This window comes from Cynoglossus semilaevis, chromosome 9, assembly GCF_000523025.1.
Source record: "Cynoglossus semilaevis isolate Cse_v1.0 chromosome 9, Cse_v1.0, whole genome shotgun sequence".
In the NCBI taxonomy this organism is placed as follows: Eukaryota; Metazoa; Chordata; class Actinopteri; order Pleuronectiformes; family Cynoglossidae; genus Cynoglossus; species Cynoglossus semilaevis.
In genome coordinates this window covers 8,123,371-8,144,741 of record NC_024315.1, presented here as the reverse complement: position 1 = coordinate 8,144,741, position 21,371 = coordinate 8,123,371, and the positions used below count along the sequence as shown (strand labels likewise).

General features: G+C 39.4%; 3 protein-coding genes and 2 long non-coding RNA genes across 7 annotated transcripts; 2 read left to right on the top strand and 3 right to left on the bottom strand.

Moving 5' to 3' along the window:
* Positions 1–498: 498 nt before the first annotated feature.
* On the bottom strand, positions 499–12,263 carry LOC112487500 (uncharacterized). Its single transcript, XR_003050635.1, has 4 exons — positions 12,125–12,263; positions 11,695–11,745; positions 10,331–10,461; positions 499–711 (listed from the first exon to the last, which is right to left on the bottom strand). It is a non-coding gene; the product is annotated as an uncharacterized LOC112487500 (long non-coding RNA).
* Positions 1,405–2,556, bottom strand: cxcl8a (chemokine (C-X-C motif) ligand 8a). Of its 2 annotated transcripts, XM_025058206.1 has the most exons (5): positions 2,306–2,556; positions 2,059–2,191; positions 1,842–1,928; positions 1,710–1,756; positions 1,405–1,668 (listed from the first exon to the last, which is right to left on the bottom strand). In XM_025058206.1, the coding sequence occupies exons 1-4, from the start codon at positions 2,370–2,372 to the stop codon at positions 1,741–1,743; spliced, it is 303 nt and encodes a 100-aa protein (XP_024913974.1). In that variant the 5' UTR covers positions 2,373–2,556; the 3' UTR covers positions 1,405–1,668; positions 1,710–1,740. The 2 variants fall into 2 exon arrangements, with proteins under 2 accessions (XP_024913974.1, NP_001281158.1); NM_001294229.1 differs by lacking the exon at positions 1,405–1,668 and having other exon boundaries at positions 1,741–1,756; positions 2,306–2,372.
* LOC112487499 (uncharacterized) lies at positions 3,676–8,370 on the top strand. The gene is made up of 4 exons (XR_003050634.1): positions 3,676–7,658; positions 7,781–7,913; positions 8,013–8,099; positions 8,248–8,370. It is a non-coding gene; the product is annotated as an uncharacterized LOC112487499 (long non-coding RNA).
* On the top strand, positions 10,424–18,410 carry fbxo10 (F-box protein 10). 2 transcript variants are annotated; one of them, XM_008316976.3, is made up of 11 exons: positions 10,424–10,559; positions 12,139–12,771; positions 12,920–13,741; positions 14,003–14,152; positions 14,337–14,473; positions 14,732–14,802; positions 14,893–15,045; positions 15,136–15,486; positions 15,574–15,884; positions 16,548–16,735; positions 17,351–18,410. In XM_008316976.3, the coding sequence occupies exons 2-11, from the start codon at positions 12,187–12,189 to the stop codon at positions 17,529–17,531; spliced, it is 2,949 nt and encodes a 982-aa protein (XP_008315198.1). In that variant the 5' UTR covers positions 10,424–10,559; positions 12,139–12,186; the 3' UTR covers positions 17,532–18,410. The 2 variants fall into 2 exon arrangements, with proteins under 2 accessions (XP_008315198.1, XP_024914440.1); XM_025058672.1 differs by lacking the exon at positions 10,424–10,559 and adding an exon at positions 10,948–11,080.
* On the bottom strand, positions 18,315–21,349 carry polr1e (RNA polymerase I subunit E). The gene is given in 12 exon segments (XM_008316977.3): positions 18,315–18,584; positions 18,668–18,799; positions 19,012–19,093; positions 19,198–19,328; positions 19,398–19,494; positions 19,608–19,718; positions 19,800–19,944; positions 20,027–20,079; positions 20,295–20,380; positions 20,645–20,721; positions 20,848–20,951; positions 21,132–21,349. Coding segments are annotated over 12 exon segments (1,260 nt in total). The 5' UTR covers positions 21,208–21,349; the 3' UTR covers positions 18,315–18,418.
* Positions 21,350–21,371: the final 22 nt, after the last annotated feature.

Below are 21,371 nucleotides of genomic sequence, written 5' to 3'. Positions count from 1 at the left end.
CAATAGTATAAATAATAATGATAAAAATTAAAGTAAAATATTAATATTTTAAGCATAAATAACTCTGGATCTGATCATAAGCAAAACATTAATCTAATGATGTTGTGTACAGTTTACAATGAAAATAACAATATTTGATTTTGACATCATGTTAAAAAACATAATAAGAATAAAAAACATAATAAAAAACAAACCCAAGACCTAGATCTGCAGAGTGGATGGTACAACGTCCACTCTGCAAAATCTTTCTCCAAGTTTTAGTTGGTTTTCTTCAGTCTTTAGATAAGGTCTTCATTATATATTTACAGTATACTATATAGAATGTGTACCCCTACCTTTACACAGCTTCAGGTCTTGTGTCGCCATTGGCCTCAGTGCCTGAAAAAAAAAGAAAAAAGAAAAAAACATAAATGACCTATTTCACACAGGCAGTAGATACAGAAACATCACCATTATTGGTGAAAAGTACTGAAAACGTAAGAGAAATAATTTCAGTAGATACAGAAACATCACCATTATTGAACTGAAAAGTAAGAGAAATAATTTAAATAAATTTTGACACAAACAAGTACATACACCTATACAGTCATGTACCTATACAGTGGGTCCGGAAGGTTGCAGGTTCGAATCCACCAGCTGCCAAGTTATCACTGAGGTGCTCTGAGCATGGCATCATCCCCACACACTGCTCCTCGCTCAAAAAGCTGCCCACTGTTGGGTTAAATGCAGAGGTTACATTTCGTTGTGTGCAGTGTTGTGTGTCACAATGACAGGAGTTCACTTTCCTTCCTTCAATTGATTTTAAAAAACTACAGAAATTAAAAAAGTCACCACATAATAATAATAATACTCATACATGGCATATTTATATAAAATAACATAAAAATAAGGCACTTCACAGTCACATAAATCCTGGATTACACCAACTACACCTAAACAAATTTTAGAAAATGTTATGTCCACTGCATTTTGAAAAAGAAATAATGCCCGTATAATCAAACTTTTTTAGTCCACTTGGAATAATCTCAAAGTGATAAAAACCACTGTGTACACACGAGAATGGATCGATGTTATGGCCCTGCAGCAACAAACATGGAGCACAAGTAACAGCTTGTAGCGCAGCTCTGTAAAGTTGTCAGTAGTAATGTCAGTCTGAGATGAAACCAGTGCAGAAGTTTCACTGAGTTAATCTTTGCTGAACCCACGAGCTACTGTTTTACTGCGTGACTGCTCACTTCTTGAAATTGTGAAGTGAAAGACATGATCTCAAGATTTCCAGAAGCAGGAATTTATAATAAAAGTATTGCGATGTTTTTCGAAGAACATTTGGCTCAAATATTTAACACACAAGAAGTTGGTAATAACAAAAGCTACCAAAAGAAAGCGAAACCAGGAAGACCAACATATTTTCAACTCCAAATAACATTTTATTGAACAATTGTTGTATCAAAAGTGTAATAAATAGTTATAAATATGTTAAATACAAGAAAGGCCACACAAGCAAATCCTTTTTCACAGACTTCAGAAGCAGACGGCAGTGGTTGTATGTTCAAGACATACTCACACAAACATGAAACAATAAATAGCATGTTTGATACAAACATAGACAGAGTGCATGAATTATGTGATCCAATGTGTCAGAGATATAGCTGACCGAGGTGTCCGAGGATCCAATGTGTCAGAGATATAGCTGACCAAGGTGTCCAAGGTCTCCCTCTCTCTCTCTGTCTTTTTCTGTGTTCAGCGTCTCTTGTTGCTGGTAAAAAAAGAAGATTATTAGTTTACCATATTAAGTTGATTGCGTTGGTTCTGTTTTCACAGTGTCATCATCCAATACTTACTTTGACATCATCATTTGAATCACTTTCTTCACCCAAGGAGCCTCAGGGTTAAGGCAGATTTCTACACCTGACTTTTTGAGAGTAGCACTGCAACACCAAGCAGAAATGCAGAGATCCAGTCAAATGTTGAAGACGAAAAACTTTTCAAAGTGCAAACATCGATACTGCCTGGCTGTCAGGCTTTTGGTTTTGTTTTTTGCTTTTTAATAAGACTTACATGATCTCAGTCTCTTCACAGTGAGAGCTGGCAGGAATTATTTCCACCTTCTCGATTGAACGCCCAAAGAATCTGCTCTCTTTCTGGATACAGCGGCAGTGCATCGCCACTCCAGGGCTTCTCAGGCTCATTCCTGACACAGAAGACAAGCACATTTGGTCACAATATGCACAACGGATTTAAGGTAAAAAGATGAATCTGCTTTTATATTAGAAGGTTGGCTGATCAAATATCCAACTAATCTTACCTTCAGTGATGGCCAGGGAGGCCAGGAGCACCACAATGGCAGAGATGATGATCTTGCAGCCAGCCATTATTTTTTATTTCTTCAAAGTTTTTAAATAAAATATATTTTTTTAAAAATGTCCTTCAAAAGAAGACAGCAAAGTTTCAATCAGAGCGTGAAGTAAAAATTAAGATTCTTTTGTTTTCTAGCTTTCTTGTTTTCTTCCTTCGCTCTGTTCAGCTCCTTTCTCTGTCTGCTGTTTGAATCCACCGCTGCAGACAGCTGCTTTTATACACCTCAACTCCAAATGAGTCACTTCCCAGGCTTCTGTTGCGCAAGATGGGACTGCCAGCACTGGGAATCCACGCTGCGCAGTGATTTGTTAAGCAAACTCACAAGTCAACATGTGTCACTAATACAGTAATACATGAAAATAAGGTGACAAAAGTGGGCAATAAAGTGACTGACAACACAGGAATGAAAACCTGATTTCACCACCGACCTCAGATTAAATATGTAACTAGTAAACGGATTAGCTACTGATTTACAGTTAACACTAGATAAAAGAACGACTGTGCAGTACTTCCTTTATCCTTTCCTGCTTCCTTTACTATTGGAAATCAATGTCACCAAAATTATCAACGGGTTATTATCAGGCATAATAATGTTCTAAATCAACAGACAATGTCATTTCTAAAAATAATCAATTATGATGTCAGCTGCAACAAAAACATTAACATTTGCATGTGTGCAGTGATGGATTGCTTGTTTGTCTTAATATAACTGCACATCAGTGTCACTCAGCTACACTAACACAGTGGTAACATCATAGTCTAGGACATAAAAACATCAGAAGAGTCTGACTTACCAAAGTATGGCCTATATCCGATGAACGTAAACACGGGTGTCTTCCACATATAGCGCCACGTGATGACTTATTCGCTCGGCTTTTTTTAAACTTTTCGAGTTTAAATGCCATACATCAGAACGATGAAACAAGACTTTCTTAATAAATTCATTGGAGATGACGACGTAACTTGACTCTTCGTCAAGATTGTTAGTAAATATTTTTCAATAGACTTTGTTTGCCACATGTTCAAATAATAATCCCATTTGAAGAAAACAAGTACATAAAGTAAAGCAGAAAAAAAACTTTTGATTATTATCACACTTTTCCCATCAACTTATGAAAGGTACAGAGTAACTTCTAATGACAATGATTCTCAGACCAACATAATAAGGAAAGGAAAGTGAACTACTTGTGACGCAGCACACTACTTCACACAACCAAATGTGACCTCTGCTTTTAACCCATCACCAAACTTTTCTATACAGTTATTAAAAGAAAAAAATCCACCGTTATACAGTCACATCTGGGGGGGAAAAAAGTCAAAACTAACTACTATTTATTATTTAATTTACTTATTTTTTTGTTTGTCTTTTTATTTTGTATTATTGCGAGTGAATTCAGTGTTAAACGTTAACACTGAAATTAAAAGTGTTGATAAATTTATTGCCTATTAACGCTGACGCAATATTTAACTAAATAAATTAAAGGTCAAATGTGTTCAAGTAACAATGAGTATGATGAGAAAGTATTGACATCACAGTAACAGGTCTTTGGCAAGGCATGATGACAGCTAATGAAATCATGCACAGACATCTCATTAGTTTCAAGCGGCAAAAACATATGGAAAAGTCATGAGGGTAAAAAGAAAACTTCCACTCAAGTGACACACTGGCAAGCCGCAACAAGCATCTGACCGCAATTAGCGCGTCACAACTCACCAAACAGCCGTACGGAAGTATGGAGTAACATGTGAGAAGGGGGGAGGGGGCACTTTGTGGTTTTGAGACATGACTTATTGCATCATTTGAATTAATGTGTGTATAATATTAAATATTTGATTTACATGATATTCAACTGTATCAATAACCAATTAAAATAATCATTCAAATAAATAAATGCAAACAATGTTTTCAAGTACTTTAAAGAAATGGAGAGAATCAGGAGTTCATTCATTAACATCAACAGTTTTCCGAAACGAACCAGGAGAGAATAAACTCAAATGATGATTCAATCTCCTTTCCTGAAAGCTGTTATCAGTTGGGAAATATCCGGAAAATAGCCAGAAAAGTTGATTCAACTCTGACTGGACAGGTTCATCAATCTAACTGGGCTCATGTCCATGACCCAGATGTTTTCTTTTAAAAACAAAACTAGAATTAGTTGATCTGCACCCTGATTTATAAGTGGTGGATTACATGTTACTTTTATGTAGAAAAACAAACCGAGGAGATAAGGAGGATGATTAAAATCTGTCTATGAGATATCAAGGGGTTTTGGTCATTAATAATATATAACTTTTATATCTAGAGCAGGATAGTTGATACAGACACACACACACACACACGCATGCACACACAAACATGTGCAAGAGGAAACACTCATTGTATCAGAGAGGAAGTATTATGAAATCACGTGGATATTGGGATATTCCCTAACTTCCATTGTTGTAATTAATGATTACAAAATAAATTCTATAGTCCATAATTTCAACTCAAGACATGTAATTGATGGTCAAATGTCAAATTTACACTGGTGTCTTTATATTTAAAATATGTTTATAATTGCAAAAGTGTAATTATTGCTATGCACTTGATACACAGGGAATGATATATATAACGCATATGTGTGTGTATATGTATATAGATATAAAAATATATACACACACACATATATATATATATATGAGCAAAGTCTGCTGTGTCTTTAATAAGATTCAGCCTCACAGAACTAATTAAATCACATGATTTACATTCTAGGTGTTGGCATTTGAACCCTGATCCTGACAATACACTGAGATAAAACACTGGGAAAGCCTGAAGTGAATCACTGCTGTGTCACCACACAGTTTTCCTTAATGCTTTGACAGTAATGCTTGAGTAGAGGGGACAGAGTATAAACACATTCCATGTTTGCAAACAATGAGTTTCACTCCAGACTCTTTTGAGTGCGTTAACAATACACACAAGACAAACTACAACAGTCAGGAGCTACCAGAAGCTGAAGGTTTCTGGAAATGCTGGGGAGTTTTTTGTTGAACAATACAAACACATAGATCCAAAGGGTATCTATGAAATAGCATTCCTGGTGTTTGGAATAGCATTTTATTCTCATGCCAGGACAAGCTCACAGGCTGAAAAAAAGAAAAACTCAAGCCTGAGAAACAGCTTTAGAACACATGGACATTTCTGTCATACAACCAACAACTACAAAAACAATTTCCAAAAAAGATCCACTTCCAAAAACGCAGTTGATGTCTGCTTCACACTCCAAAACAGAAAAGACTAAAAATGTTAAACAACAACACTTGGAGTGTCCTAAAACAACAATTGGACTAGTAACCGGTTGGGATATTAGTACTGGGTATAAATAAAAATAGCCAACACATTCTCATTTATAGTGAACATGGATGGGTCATGGCTCCTCAGTTTTGTTCACCTTTTGGTATATTCACTGAAATCACTGTGTTCAGCACACAATTTTCTAAATATATATATATAATATATATATATATTATATATATATTATATGTATATCCTTGATGACAACTCTTCACACAGGAAATCTACAGATTTTTATTTCAAACATTTGAGTTTCGTTCATGTAGAGTCTATGCACATGACTGACTGACCCTAAGCCAATTTGCAGATCAGTCTCCAATTAAAAAATGTCTGGTACATCATGAAGAAAAAAATCATACAAAGATGACCAATTCACTGTATAGAATTTAGGATCAATACAGTTTAATCTAATCTAATCTGATCTAATATCAAGGCTTTTGTAAGAATGGGCAAAAATGTCACTTGCATTTTTCACAATTCCCAGATAAAATGACATTTGATGTGACTCAGTGGTACATTTGCCTCTGTCTCAACCTTCTGCGTTGTGTTGCATTCATTTGTAAATGAGATCATGTTTAATAATTGGAAACAACTTAACAATAAAAACTGCATCAGTTTATCTGCCTGATGTACAGTATCAAAGTCAAAATCAAAAGTTTGTAATTATGTTTGGTGCTCGCATCACCCCCACAATTGTTTTGTTTGTTTGTTTGGTTGTTTTGTTTTGTTGTTTTGTTTTGTTTATTTCTATCCACTCTTATATTTGTGTTTAGTTAATTCGTTGGTAAGGTAGTTTGTGAGTTAGTTAGTTAGTAAGTTTGAGATTTAGTTATTCACTGATCATATAAACTATATGAATTGAGGAAGTATCTTGAATTATTGGAGCAAACCCACAACTGGGGTAAAGAAAATCGAATGAGCGCCCTCGTGTGGTTATCAGTGGTAAGTGAATATACGGTGAACTTTGAAGTCAAAGCCGGGGAAAACAACCCTAAAGGAAGTTGACCTCCAGTCATTTGTTAATCCAGAATGAAGTGACACGAGCAGAAAACAAGCAGAAGCGAAATTTTTCTGTGGTTTTCCAATGTTTCTTAAGGTCACAAAAAGAGGATGTTTTAAACTGCTGAAACATCCAAATAAAATAAATACATGGAATAATAGTGAGGACTTCACATAGCCATAGTCTATGCCTAGTCCCTCACTCCAACCATAACCATTACAAATGTAGCCGTAATTCTCATTCTAACATCAAACTAAATACACATTGTCCTAGTAGGAACCTGAAATTGTCCTGATAGGATTGAACCACTCCCCAATAAAAAGGCATTTTACCAAAAAAAAGTCCCCAAAATTAAAACTACACTTTGACCACACACACACATTTTACATTTTTTAGTGTTGCGGTTACATTTTTCTTTTAATAAAACATTTTTTTTTTAAATTGATCTTAATTAATCCCACACTGGGGAAACATCAGATCTGCTGTAACAGGCCACCCTCGGAGGCACCAAGTATGCAGTTCCTCTGGGAGTCGAACCCAGGACTCTCCGCATGTAAGGCAGATGAGTGAGCAGGTGGGATAACCACTACACAAGAGAAGTAACACCAAACTCGCTTAGCATACTAAAAAAAAAAATTGAAATGAAAAAAAAATTGGTTTAAAAAGGAAACTTGCTTAAGAGCTTGCTTTTTGCAGAAATGTGATGAATAACTTCACCCCTAGTGGTTTGCTGATAGCCTTCCGAGATAAAATTCTTCAGAAAACCTTGCAGGGAGGGAAATGTGAACTGAGGACACCACCTTCAGGAGTTTCATCACAAACTGACACATACTGTGTATAAATACTTAGAAGATCTGTGCTGTACACAGTTTACTGACTGGCACTGATGATCTAAATCTGCAGATATGTCTTTTTCTTCTGCAATCACTGTTGTGGCACTTCTGTATCTGCTGGCCATACCTGAAGGTGAGTGCTGCTTCTCAGCCAGAGCAGTGCAGTCTGTTCTGCTTGGATGGAGTTTATTTTTCTCTGTGGATTGTTGTAATACTGACATATTTTTACCTCTGAACAAAAACCAAACCAAATAGGTTTCAACCTGAGGTTGCCTGGAGTGCCTCTGCGATGCCGTTGTCCCTCCAAGAGTAGAACATATATTGCAGGTGCTATAGGATGGCTAGAGATTAATTGTCCCACCTCATACTGCAGTGACACTGAGTACATGTAAGCCTCTGCATCGATTCTCTGCAGATTCTATGACAACCCATCACTACATGTACTTAATTGTACTTAATTGGCTGATTATTTTGTGTCATTTTGCAGTGCTCACCTAAATTATACTGGAGCAAGAGTTTGTCTGGATCCCAACACTAAATGGTTCAAACAAGTGCTTAAGCAACTACGGTCCATGTGAGTCCTTTTTCACTGGTTACTCCTTGACTTGTTTTGGAATATGTAAATACAGTGCATGATATAATGGAAGCCTTTATATGTGGAACCCCCTGTCATAATGTGCAGTAAGCAAATTAACAATGTGTAATCTCTACTTTATCTGTAGGAACCAGACATGTTGAGGAGTGACTCTCAAAGAACTGGAATCAGACGACCATATTTTGTGTACTGATGGAAGCTACAGATGGACGCATTCATGAATCATTTTCAATCACTTTGTTCAATCTCTAGATGGACGCATTCATGAATCATTTTCACTTTGTTCAATCTCTTCTGTCCGTATGTATATATATATATATATATATCGGTTTGACTCTCACACCTAAATGCCATCAAACCTGTATGATATGACTGTACAAGCTTGAATAAAATTGACACTAATGCAAACTTTCATTTCTGCTGTTGTGACTTTTCTCTAGTAAAATCAATGTGTTATTTGATAAACAATAGATCATTCAACTAATAAAACATTTATAATTAAAGAGAGTACACCACAGGAATTGCACATCTATGTATGTCATTCTCACTCCATCTATCATCTACTTTTCTCCGATTATATTTCAATACCAAATATTAGATATCACTCATGTGTCAAACCATATTCAAATAATTTTATAATGTACACCTCACTAAAATTTCAGTAAGGTCTAATATTGGTGATTGAGGGGATCATTGCTCTCATTTACATGAACAAACTACAGTATATAAAGCCATAAAGTTTATTGGAGTCATTAATGGTCAAAGTTGAATTCAAAGGTTGCGGGCATTGACATAGCAGGAAGCAGGCAGGACCCAAATGCAGTACAGGTGCAGGTAATTTATTTGAAGATTCTAAATTCCAAAAACTAGGACTGAAGCATACACAAAGTCGAGCAGAGCTGAGAACACGAAGAGAGTTGAGCACAGCAACAGACTTGCTCAGGAACAAACTAGAAACAGCTACAACTAAAAACTCGACACAACGCTGGCACGAAGGATACAGCACTCACAAAGATAGACACTGATCCAACTACAATGATCCAACTACACTGATCCAACTACAATGATCCAACTACAATGATCCAACAAGGGCAGAGTGAGGTGAGTGTGATCACACAGATTACCCCACACAGCAGACAGCAGAAAAAAAACAGACATACCTGACAATAACAGAAACCTGGGGGTATTCAAGTCTCCGCAAGTGGGTCACTTTCAGCCAACACTTTGTTGACAAAATATGATAAATAACATATTGAATGCAGTAAAAGAATGTATTGTCAAAATCAATGGTTTGTTTGGAATATGGAATCAAATATGAACTAAACAACAGAATTCAAGAATTTGACTGCTGCAGGGAACTGTCAGAGGGAGACTGTGATTTATATTTCACTGTAAGAGTCATTTCAAAGATGTTTCTGTGGGGGGGAGCAGTGGCAGCTGCAGAGTTCTGCTGATTAGCCATGAACACGTGTCTTGAGTTGTGCTGAGTGTCATTTTTGTTGTGCGTGAACACTAGCCTCTAACTCTGTACCTAACTCTGTGGAGAGGATTTTACCACGTGTGACCTAAACTTAGATTGCATTTCAAAATGGACATAATTTTATACAGATTTATAGTAGGTACTATAAGCATGTTTTTACAGGACAGGGAATGTTGATGGAGGAATGATGAAGCACACATGAAGACCATTCAAAGGGAGAAGGTGAATGGAGGGAGATGACGTAAGTAGACAGTATTATTGTTCACGCTGACAATATGGGAAACTGAGAATATGGCAAACGTAAACACAATGGTGACGCCTTCCGGTTAACTGCACGTCACGACATGTGGGAGTGGGAAATTATCGAGACTGCATGCATTATTTAGAATAATACACCAGAGGGCAGCACAGGGCGTTGGAAGAGATTATTAAAGGGCAAAGAGAATATACACAAGCCTGAACTGCCTGCATGGACGATGCTCTTGTTTTTAAAAGGTTGGTTTTTGATATTAAATGTTTGTTAATGCAGGGGGAATTGTCTGGTGCCACACTATGTCTGAAAAAATGTTTGTTGCGAAGCTGTGACTGAAATACTATAGATGAATAATTACGTATGTGAATTATTTATGTGAAATAAATCCTAATTTAAGTAAATACTGAACCACTTGATGTCAGAATGTTCAATACTGAAACCATAGCACATCGAGTTTACAATGACAGCGCCCCCTACCGTAACAGAGTCGGTCGGACAGCTCAGGCTCCCTGGTCGTTCCGCCGAGTGTTGCCGTAAACTGGAGGCGACCGTCTCAACTCCATTGGAACATCACATCTGCAGCAGTCATCATGGCTCGTCTTCAACTCCTGAGGAGGCAGCGAGGAGGAAAAGTCGCTGTAGTCACGGAAAGACAAATTAGCAGCATGTGTTGATCCATCAAATCGCTGCAACAAGGCGGTAGGAGGTGAGAAGATTCTCGGTGTTTGCGTTGCTTTTCGTTTTTTCCCCCCGTGCGTTGTTGTGGCTAACGTTAGTTACGCAGGGTTTTTCGATAATCACGGTGAACGCGCTGCGCCGTATTACCATTTTATCTAACTTTCAACCACATCACTGTAGGTTAATTTGGCCTCAACGGCAGTAACATCCTATAATTACGACGTCATTTCATCCGTGTGTGTTGTTACCCTTAGTTACGACCCCGGTCGTGTTGGCGTGTGTCATTTATGGTAAAGTTACAGAATAGATGTTGATGTTATTGTTATGCAACGACAGCCCCTTCCTGTGTCCTCGCTCTCTCTCACTCACTTATAGTCATACACACGCTTTTGTCTCTATTATCTCTGTGACTCCTAAAACGAGTGCTGACTAGTGTGGGCCAAATACTAAGTTAATTTATTAACTTATCACGGTAATTAAAAGAAGGTCAGTGTTTCGTGCAGTGAACAGCCACATCAGAATCTCTGTTGTGTGTTTACACAGCTCATGGTAAGTGTATTTGTTTTTCTCTACAAACGGAAAACAGCCAGTGTTAATTTACATAAGGATTTACAGTATACTTTAAACCTAGCATTTTTGCTGATAATAGTCTTTATTCAGTTGCTCCACGTTTGTTATTGTACAAAACAAACTCTGCCCTCTCGTGATTCCCAGTTGCAGTGCACTGAGATGTCCCCACAACATCCTTTACTGACATGTAATATCTAATAATATCTAGTAATATAATGTATGTGACTGTGTGATGATGATGTTTAGGCTACATGTCTGTGGCCCAACTAGAATTTACTATCACTGGGCAGGCCACAACATGCAGATTAGGGATTATGTTAATTAGATGTCCTGTAGTGTCTGTGGGTGTTCATTTAAATGTGGGGGTCCAGTCAGATCCCCTGGGACCCTCAGGACAAAGAAAAAAGATATGTATAACATATAAATTATGTCAGGATTTTGACTCATCTGATCAAATTACATGATTTCAGAATGCACATTCCCGAGGTGACTGGTTCCTGACATTTTTTGCACCACAGCACATATTTTTACATTAGAAACATTAGTAAAATATAATGTTCTTGTAGTTTCAAGTTTACTCACAGTTTACTTACCTACTCAGTGTGAAACCTGGGCCTGTTTGGATGAACACAGTGCCAGTATATCTGGAGGAATTGAAGAAAGACAACAAGTAGTTCTGTCACTGTTGCAAAGACAAATAACGTGGAGTAAATAAATAATAGTTTTCAGACCAATAAAGTGAGAATTCCTTCTTTCTGAAGTTCTATGGATTTTTTTAGGTTGAAACTTGATCAGACTTGTAACACAGCTTATCACTTTATGTAGATAAAATGCTCAAATGTAGCAGAAATGCATTTTTACATGTATTATAAATTAAAATCAGGAAACTTTTGCAATTAAAAAATTATGAATTAAAGATTAAAGATAACTAACTATAAGGACATTTTGGTTCAAACTTTGTATAAATATAAGACAGACAGAAAGATTAAAACACAATGATCTCATAACAAGCTGCTGTGTTACCTGTGTGTTTCCAGGTGTGCCTCCCATCACGCTGCTCCCCAGCCGGTGTCTCTGCTGCTGCCATGGAGGTGGGCAGCCTCCCCGTGGAGCTGTGGAGGGTTATCTTAGCCTACCTCCCTCTTCCTGACCTTGGCCGCTGCTGTCAGGTGTGTCGTGCATGGAGGGAGCTCATCCTGTCTCTGGACAACACCCGCTGGAGACAGCTGTGTCTGGGCTGCCCCGAGTGTCGTCACCCCAATTGGCCCAGTCAGCCCAATCTGGAACCACCATCCTGGAGGGAGGCCCTAAAGCAGCATGCTCTGGCGTCCCGCACCTGGGCTCAGAACGGTCCAGAGCACCAATCGTCTGCATGCCTCCTCTTCTTCCGCCGTCGGAAAGACCGCAGGGTTTGGCACGTGGGTCCTGGATGTGAGTTTGAAACCCTGCGTGGGGCTCTTGCTGTTGCAGGGCCATACGACCGAGTGGTTCTACACCCAGGAGTATATGAAGAGCAGGCGGAGATAGCACTAAAGGTTCCTGTGGAATTGGTTGGTCTTGGCCAACTGGGCGAGGTGGCCTTGTTGGTGTGCATGGAGCAGCAATGTCCTACTGCCAGGCTCTGCAATCTGGTGTTCATGCCGCCTTGGTTCTCCACTATTGTTTATAAGGTGAATTGCAATACAGTGTATAAACGGTACAATTATAGTAAGGATTAAATGGCAAAACATTTCTGAAGCTATTTAATTCCAAATATGTTTTTTTAAGATTATTTTCTTGCCTAACAATGAAATTAACATTTATTTTGTTTTTTTTTAGACTTCTTGGGGTCATGTTCAGCTAGATAACTGCAACTTTGAGGGGGCTCAGTTGCAGGTCCGCGGCCCAGGGACCTGCCAGGCTCGTTTTTGCTCCTTCTCACAGGGCAGCTCTGCACACCTGCTGGGTGTTGTTCTGAGTTTACTGGACAGCTGTGACTTCTCAGGCAGTGACACGGCCTCAGTGACTGTGGAAGGTCCTCCGGTGTCAGAGAGGAACTGGGCTTGTAAACACTTGGCAGCCCTGGCCAGGACGTTCCCATTTGGCGGTCTTTCTGAGAATAAAAATAGTTCACCAATTAGCCCTCTGTCTGGCTCCACTGTTGGACCTCAATCTACAGGAAGTTGTGTCAAAAGGGAGCACGTTAACATGGAGGAATGGCAGAGGAGGAACGGAGTAGATGCTTTTTGTCACTGCACTGTGATTGAAGATGGCTTTGGTGACGGAGGCCAAAGTGAGGGAGAGGAGGAAGATGGAGAAAAAAACAACACTAACAACACAATAACAATGGACTACAAAATCTCCTGTGACAATCATGGACTTTCACATTTGCTAAAGCCTCGGGCTGATGGCTCTCTGCCACCGGCCTCCTGCCCAAATCCCTTACCTGTGACTCCAAAACCCCTCACCCTTCAACAGGAACTAGAAAGAGACCCTGATGCTCAGATGCTGTCAGCAGCCACCCTCGGCTGCATCCTCAGACGCTGCCTTTTCAGGGAAGGAAAGGGCGGTGTGCATTTGTCTAATTACGGACAGGCTCGACTGGAGGGCAATGTTTTCCGTGGGCTGAACTACGCCGTCCGCTGCATCCAAAGTTCCACAGTAATTCAAACTACACAAACCTTGTTTACACCTAGGAGTGATGTTTATAATTTCACTTGTACGTATCCTTTGAATTTTTAATTTCCCAGGCCCATTAACAAATACACAGGATGTCTTTTCAGTCATGTATCAAGTTAGAGAGCATCACACATCATGAGTAATTAAGCAGCATAGAGAGCATCACACATCATGAGTAATTGAGCAGCAGCTTCCATTTCAAACCGTTACTTAAGCTCCTTCTTTGTATGTCACCTACTACAGATAGTGATGCTGAGAAACGAGGTATGTGAGTGCCGGGCGTCAGGTGTGTTCCTGCGACTCTCTGCCCAGGGCCTCATCGCAGAAAACAACATCCATTCAAATGGAGAGGCAGGACTGGACATCCGGAAAGGAGCAAATCCCATAATTCTGGTAAAAAAAAAAAAAAAATCAGACAGCATCCCAGAGGTTCTTTGAGCTTTTTCTAGACTTGGCTGCATATGTTTTTTATGTTAAAAGGTTCAGACAGTCAGACAGAAAAACACATGACTTTTTTTTTTTTTTTAAAAAAGCCATCTAAAAAAAAAACATCTCTCTTTCTGTATTCATTCTACAGTGCAACAAAATACACAGTGGTTTGCGTTCAGGGATTGTTGTCCTTGGCAAGGGAAAAGGTTCAATTCGGAGCAATCAGATCTACAACAACAAAGAAGCGGGCGTGTACATTTTGTTCAGTGGGAATCCTGTGGTCAGGTATGTGTCCCAACACAAATGTGTCAATTCTCTGGGAAGGAAAAAAATAAAATGAAATTACAAAATAAAATTGATCAGCTTTTTGTTCTGTCTTATCAATGTTTTTTTAAATTGACGTATAGAAGTCAAACTGTACAGCAGACATTAGAATTTAAAACTTTGAATACTGGCAAATAGTCCTTTGTTTGGATGTGCCACTTGTTTACTACTGATGTTTGCTTGTGTTTTAATGTTATTTTTGTTTTTTATGGGTCTTAGTGGGAATTACATCTTCCAAGGCCAGGCAGCTGGAATTGCAGTAAATGAGAATGGCAGGGGGATAATAACAGGTATTGAACAGGTTTCCTTTTTGTAATTACGTACTGTTATTCATTATTAGCAATTTACAGAACTTGTGCTCAAACTTTGTTTAATTGCAGAGAATGTCATTAAAGAAAATCAGTGGGGAGGCATAGACATCCGCAGAGGAGGTGACCCCATCTTAAAGAACAACTACATCTGCTATGGCTTCTCTGATGGTGTGGTTGTAGGCGAGAGAGGGCGTGGACTTATCGAGGGGAACCATGTTTACTGTGAGTACTGTCGTCCTTAACAATCACCTTCTGCCTTTGTTGATACATCAACTCGTTCTTTTTCTTTATTCCATTGTCTTTTTTCTATAGGCAATAAAGGCTGCGGTGTGTGGGTGATGTCATCTAGCCTACCACAACTCATGGGTAACTACATTACTCATAACTGCATGTACGGGCTGGCAGTGTTCTGCAGGAAAGACCCAGAGAACATCGAGGCTATGGAGGGAAACTGGCAGGGGCCGGAGGGGCTCGGGGGGGAAGTAGGCAACGGGGAAAGGAGAGGAGTGGAAGAAGAAGGAAGAGAAGCGCAGGAGAACCTGAATGAGGAGGGAGAGTTGTTTGCTTGGGAGAGTGATCTGGACAGTGAGGACGAGCGTCACTCGGCCCGTCGCTCCATCAGCGTGCCACTGGTGGAGGGCAACTGCATGAGCTTCAACGGAAGTAATACAGACATCCATGACTTCTTATGTAAACCCACACACACTGTTCCTTGTATAAGTAACACCTCTCTTTCCTACTTCTCTGCAGCGGTTGGTCTGTATGTCAAAAGCAGCGAGCCCCTGAACGTCTTTGCGAACCTTGTAAATAACAACCACGGCACCGGAATCGCCGTGCTGCAGAGCAGTCAGCTGACCCGGCTGGTCACAAACTGTGTTCTCGAGAACGGTCGAGCTGGCGTCACAGTGGAGAGAGACTGCAGAGTGGAACTTCGTGGGAATGGTATCTATGAAAACAGTGGCCACGGAGTCAGTTTCAGTGGCAGTGGGCAGATCGTGGAGAATGATGTGGTTGGAAACCGTGGTTATGGGATCCAGGTCACGGGCAGTGCTGACATCAAGGTGAGAGGCTACACTGCTGCAAAAGTCTTAGGAAGTATCAATGCAAATTTGGGTTATCCCGATACCATTTTCTTTACAAACCAAACTGAGCATAAGTATTTTCATTTGAGTGCGCGCTGACACAGAGTATGGTCCTGATACTACATTAGGCTGGGGTTGAGTAAATACAGAATGGACTACAAGGCAGAGCTGGAGGAGGAAAGTACACAACACCCACTGACAGCTGCTTGGTGAAAAGCCATTTCCAAGTATTGGGTCACTGAATCAACAGAGTACAAGAATGCAAATGAAGTACTGAGCTTGACAAAGTACTGACTGAAACACAGTCATTATCAAAAACAAATACAGCTTTTAGAGAGGCTTAAAAAACTGGGTGAGAAATGATGCCAATTAGCCATAAATCAGACATGACAACATGACGTTGCTAATAGAGCTAGGTTTGTTCAGTGAACAGTTTACTCAGCACTGACATCCAAACACCCACGAGGAGGGTCCATCTGAATGGACCAAACACTAACTCTGCAGCTGGGACCAACATACAGTCAATGACACTGAGCTCCAACTTCAGCACGAAGAAGAGTGTGATTTTACGACACCCTATTTTAATCTGTTCTATTATAACACTCATGATCTGTGTGTGTTTACACGGATTTTCATCTTTAGGTTTTACGAAATCGAGTCCAACCATCACAAGGCTGTGGTATTGCTGTGAGTGGGCCAGTGAAAGGCATCATCCATGACAACCTCTTGTACCAGGGACATCCCATCAACAAAAAAACACTCCTCCTCCTAGAACCTGGCAATGACAACTGTACGCTGCGAAACAATAATATTCTTAAGCACAACAACAGGTAACTGAAGAAATGTCAATCACATAGTGCCATACAGCTACTTGTGTTTAAAGTTAAGTTATGTGCAGTTTATATGAGTGACTGTATATTTAATGTTTTAAATATAGGAAGATCACTTGAGCTGGTTATTTGAATAGTAGTTCCCATGCCAAAAAGTGTGGACCTGCCCTGCTCTACAACATGAAAAACTGGAAGACAGAAAAAAATAAACACACACACTTTGGACATTTATCGAATTTTTGTGCATCGGGGTGAAAAAAAAACAAAAAAACAAACATACCTTGTATCACAGTAGAACCACTCTGCTTTGGAGTTGTCTAATATTTCCACCCTGCTTCCATCAGATCTCCAGTCAGCCTCGTTGTACTCCGAATTCACTGTTCATGAAGGAACTTTGTGTTCATTATTTAAATTTTTTGACGTAATCAACTGTTACTTGTTTAGTTGCTTTAGCCCTTAAGAAACAGTACAGTCAACAACAAACCTGGAGTAAGTCATAAAAGACTGTTCTCACCTTGATGTCCCCACTCTCACTGCTCCTTTCTAGGTATCCAAAAATAATGTTTTCCTTGTGAGACTTTAATATGAAATTTAATTTTTTTTTTCATCTTGTAGTTGTACGTCCTCTCCTCCGTGGGTCTTGGACAACCCCCCTCCTCGTCCACTGGCCAGCTCCCCCTCTGGCCTCTCCTCTTCCCAGTATCCTTCACGAATCGGAATTTCAATGACAACCAGGATCAGTGCCACCGTGGAGAGTGGGTGTCACAGCGGAAGCATGTTTTGCTCCATCCTATGAATTCTGTAAAGCACTTAGTATGAATATTAACCATGATATCATGGTATGATCCTATACATTTAAATTATGACAATCGTGTGAAATGATGTTCTACTGCCACTATGAGGTTCCACCTCATCTAATGCTGCACTGAGTACAACCATTTAAACAGGTCATCCACTCTCAGTAAGTAAGTGTAAGGTTTTCGTAATTCTGTAAGATGATGTGAAATACTGTGCAGACGGCTGTCGTTCTTTTGGTTTCTATCACAGTGAATCTAAATGACAACATATGTAAGCATCGCCACCATCCTGTATTTTAAAGAACACACACTAAAGCGCTTTAACTGTCAGTTTCTCACACAGTCCTGTGTAGGAAAATGTTATTTTTGTCCGCTTCTGAGACCTGTCTGCTTGGAAAGTTCTAGCAAGAGTCAAAGCAGGAGTCACCGCCTCAAATGCAAAGTAAATCTGTGCCTTGTTTGACTTTTGAATCAGTCAGTGATTGTAGCTAATCCAGTGTGAAGTGTATATGCAAAGAAAAAAAGCCAAAATTTAGCTTCTGCCAGATCAGCAGAGCTGCGCTGTTTCTTGACAAGTCTGTGTTTTTTTGTACCACGTTCTCAGCTTTTTTACTTAGGTGTCAACATGCTGCGCAGCGGTACGACAAAACAGGCTTGTCAACAGCGATCGACCGAAGAGAATTTGTTCAGTGTGCAATATGTGATGTCTTCAAACGTGCCTCTGTTTTATCTGTGTACACTAGATGTTTTCTCATCTAGAATCTGTTTACAGCTCACTTCTCTGCTTTTTGTATTAGCTTTAATTAACAAACATATGTACAACCAAAAAGGTACTCATGTTTTGGTCTACAAGTTTCATTAATAAACACTTTTCTTGGTATTGTATTCAGCGCATTTTTTTGCGTTTCCGTCGCTCTATCATCTGATCGTATTTGACCAGCGGGAGACGAAGTGATGCCATCTTGTGTTCGTCCTGCAGTTCGGTCTCATCGGCCTTTAGTCTGGCCGGTTTTATCACTGTCAACCCCATTGACTTTGCAATTTCAATCATCCTGTAGGGAAGTTAATAACAGAGTTTCAAAAGAGGAACAGGAACTGCTATTTAGTCCACTGTGTAAAACACACAAACACCCACCTGGCCTCAGTGATGCCCAGGTCACGGTGCAGTAGTGTGAGGTCAGCAGTCATGTCTCCCATATGCAGGAGCAGGGCCAAGGAATAAGCAGCTAATTTGACCTTCATTGATGCTGATACAACGCTCAGTACCCTGTTGGATAAAACTAATGAGGTTGTAGTAACAGTAGACACATCACAAATATTCAAAACAACGAATACAGGGAGTTATATAACAAGTTGAATTGTTATTAAAAAGAGCAGTGGTGCAGTGGTAACATCTTCAGCTGCCACTAGAGGGTGAAAGGTGAGAGTGTTGCACGTTCAATAGGTGCTTTATTTTAATAAATCAAAGCATGATCCAACCTGCCATTGCTGAATGTTTCCACAGTGAATGTTCTCAACAGTTTGTTCTGTATGATGCGAGGACAGTCTTCCTACTGCCCCACTGCACGTATAATGAAAACAAAAAAAAAAAAAATCGCAGTTAACCTCGGAAGAACAACATCTCTAGAAACAGTCATGTGTTGAAGATGACCAACGTTTACTCACATTTTCGGGAGACGATTTTCTGCTTTGCCATATGGAACAGCAGGGAAAGGTAATAGGCAGAGCGTGCCAATTTATCCCTGGCTTCATCTGATGATGGTAATTTTTCCAGGTGATTCACAATAGAACTGCATCTGTAATAGTACAACAGATTGTTAGAGCACCAATTGTGCAGTTTTATAAAATGTTTTTTTTCCCCTTACCTTCTTTCTTCTGTCATTTTCTGCAGCTCCTCAGGGGTCAGTGCCGCCATCTTGGAGCCAGCCTGCTCTAAGGCATTAAAATCCTCTGGACATATGACTTTGAAAATTGGTTAAAGATAATAGTCTCACGATCAAATATTATCTTTATTAACACATAGTGGTCGTTCTTTGAATCACACCTTTGTGAGTCATATAGGAAATGAAGGATACGATCATCAAACAAATAGACATTTTCAGGTATGTTTGCACCAGGGTTGCAGGGGGGCAGGTGAGAAGCCAGGTCTTCTTTAGACTCTGTTTCAGCAACCTCTTGTTGTAGAGCTAAAGAAAAAGAAACCATTAAAAGAAACTATCACAGACCTTCACTGAGTAGATCTAGTTTCTGTAGGAATAATAACTGACCTTCAAGACCCTTTTGGTCGATGACAGTGTTGGCTGCTTTAGCCACGGCTTGTTGCAGGATGTCACTGCCAACTTGATTCAGCTTACGGGAGCTCAAAGCTCTCTTCTGTTTAGTTGTGCCAAATGCTTCAATCAGGGAGTCCACCTGCAGGATGAATGTGATGCAAGTGTGAGATGTTATTATCAAGTTTATCCTCGACGATCTTAGAGTTAAAAAGTGACAGTACCTTGTCGCGGTATGTCAGAGGAGCATCCTGGGAACTTGCAGTGTCTGTTTCTCCTGTGGATAAAATAATTTAATTAAACTGAATCGAAATGTTGCTGCAAAAGAATGTATGAGTCTGTAGGTAGGTTATCATCCCAAATATCATATTAGTGTTCAAATCTATTGTGGTCATAAAATCTTGATTATTTAATGGTCAGTAGATTATTTGAAATACAACCACATATTATTACCACAGTTCTTAGATTTATGAGCTAAAAGCATTTCCTTACCTGGTATGACAGGTTGCATGTTGAATACCTGAGCGTTGTGCACCTCCATCTGCATGGTCTCTCTGTTCAAAACTCCAAGGTAATACCTAACACAAGGTGCTTTTTTAGATTGCTTCTCACAGGGTTTAGCTTTTAGTGAAGCATGCAGTTTCCTTTATTTTTTCCATGAGCTTTATAAACACCTTCTTAATCCCAGAGTAAAAGTTGGGCATGTAAGAAAGCATGTAGAAATCCGAACATATATTCAGTAGGACATCTATCTATTTCCAACAAAAGTAATAGTAATTCTTTCTATTGCCAGTGGTACCAGTTTGATTTCTGATTATTATTTTTTTTGAAAGTGCACTCACTTGCAAAGGTTATTACATTTCAGTGACCCTGCTCCGAAATTCATTCCAACATATGACAGTTTTTCTGACTCTGCAACCTAAAAAGAGAACATGAGTAGAGCTGTAATTTACGTACACGAAAAAACTGAAGAATGAAAACACACAGGTAATGGTGTGTGTGAAAGGTATTACAGGAACAGATCACGCAGATGAAATTTCCTCACCATTATTCGCCTGCTCTTCTTCCTGGGATTATTCTCCTCTATACTCTTGTACGTGGTGAAGTCCAGTTTGTCTGCATCTTTGACGTTGCCATTTGAAAACTGGACTGTGAGAGTAAACAGCTACTTAGGGTTGCCACATAAACTATACCGCAGTTTTGCTTCTCTCTCCCACGTGTACAATGCTTATTTGGCGTATTTAAGAGAGAAATACATTGAGACTGGCCAATTACTTCGAAATGTAAACAGCAAGTTTAAAAATAGAAAACAAAATATAATATATTTACCTATTATTGCTTTTTCGGCGTCTTTTTCTTCTTCACTACAAACGAACGAGCAGTAGGAAGCCATGTTTGTTGACATGTGTTTCCAGGCGGAAATAGAGGCGCCGTATTTCCGCTTTTGTCAAAATCAATCCAGAAATACCTGGAATCTATACATTCGCGTAAATGTATACGTCACTTCACCAACACGATGTTATATCGTTATATTGGATTTTGTATGCTAATTTCACATTCAAAATAACG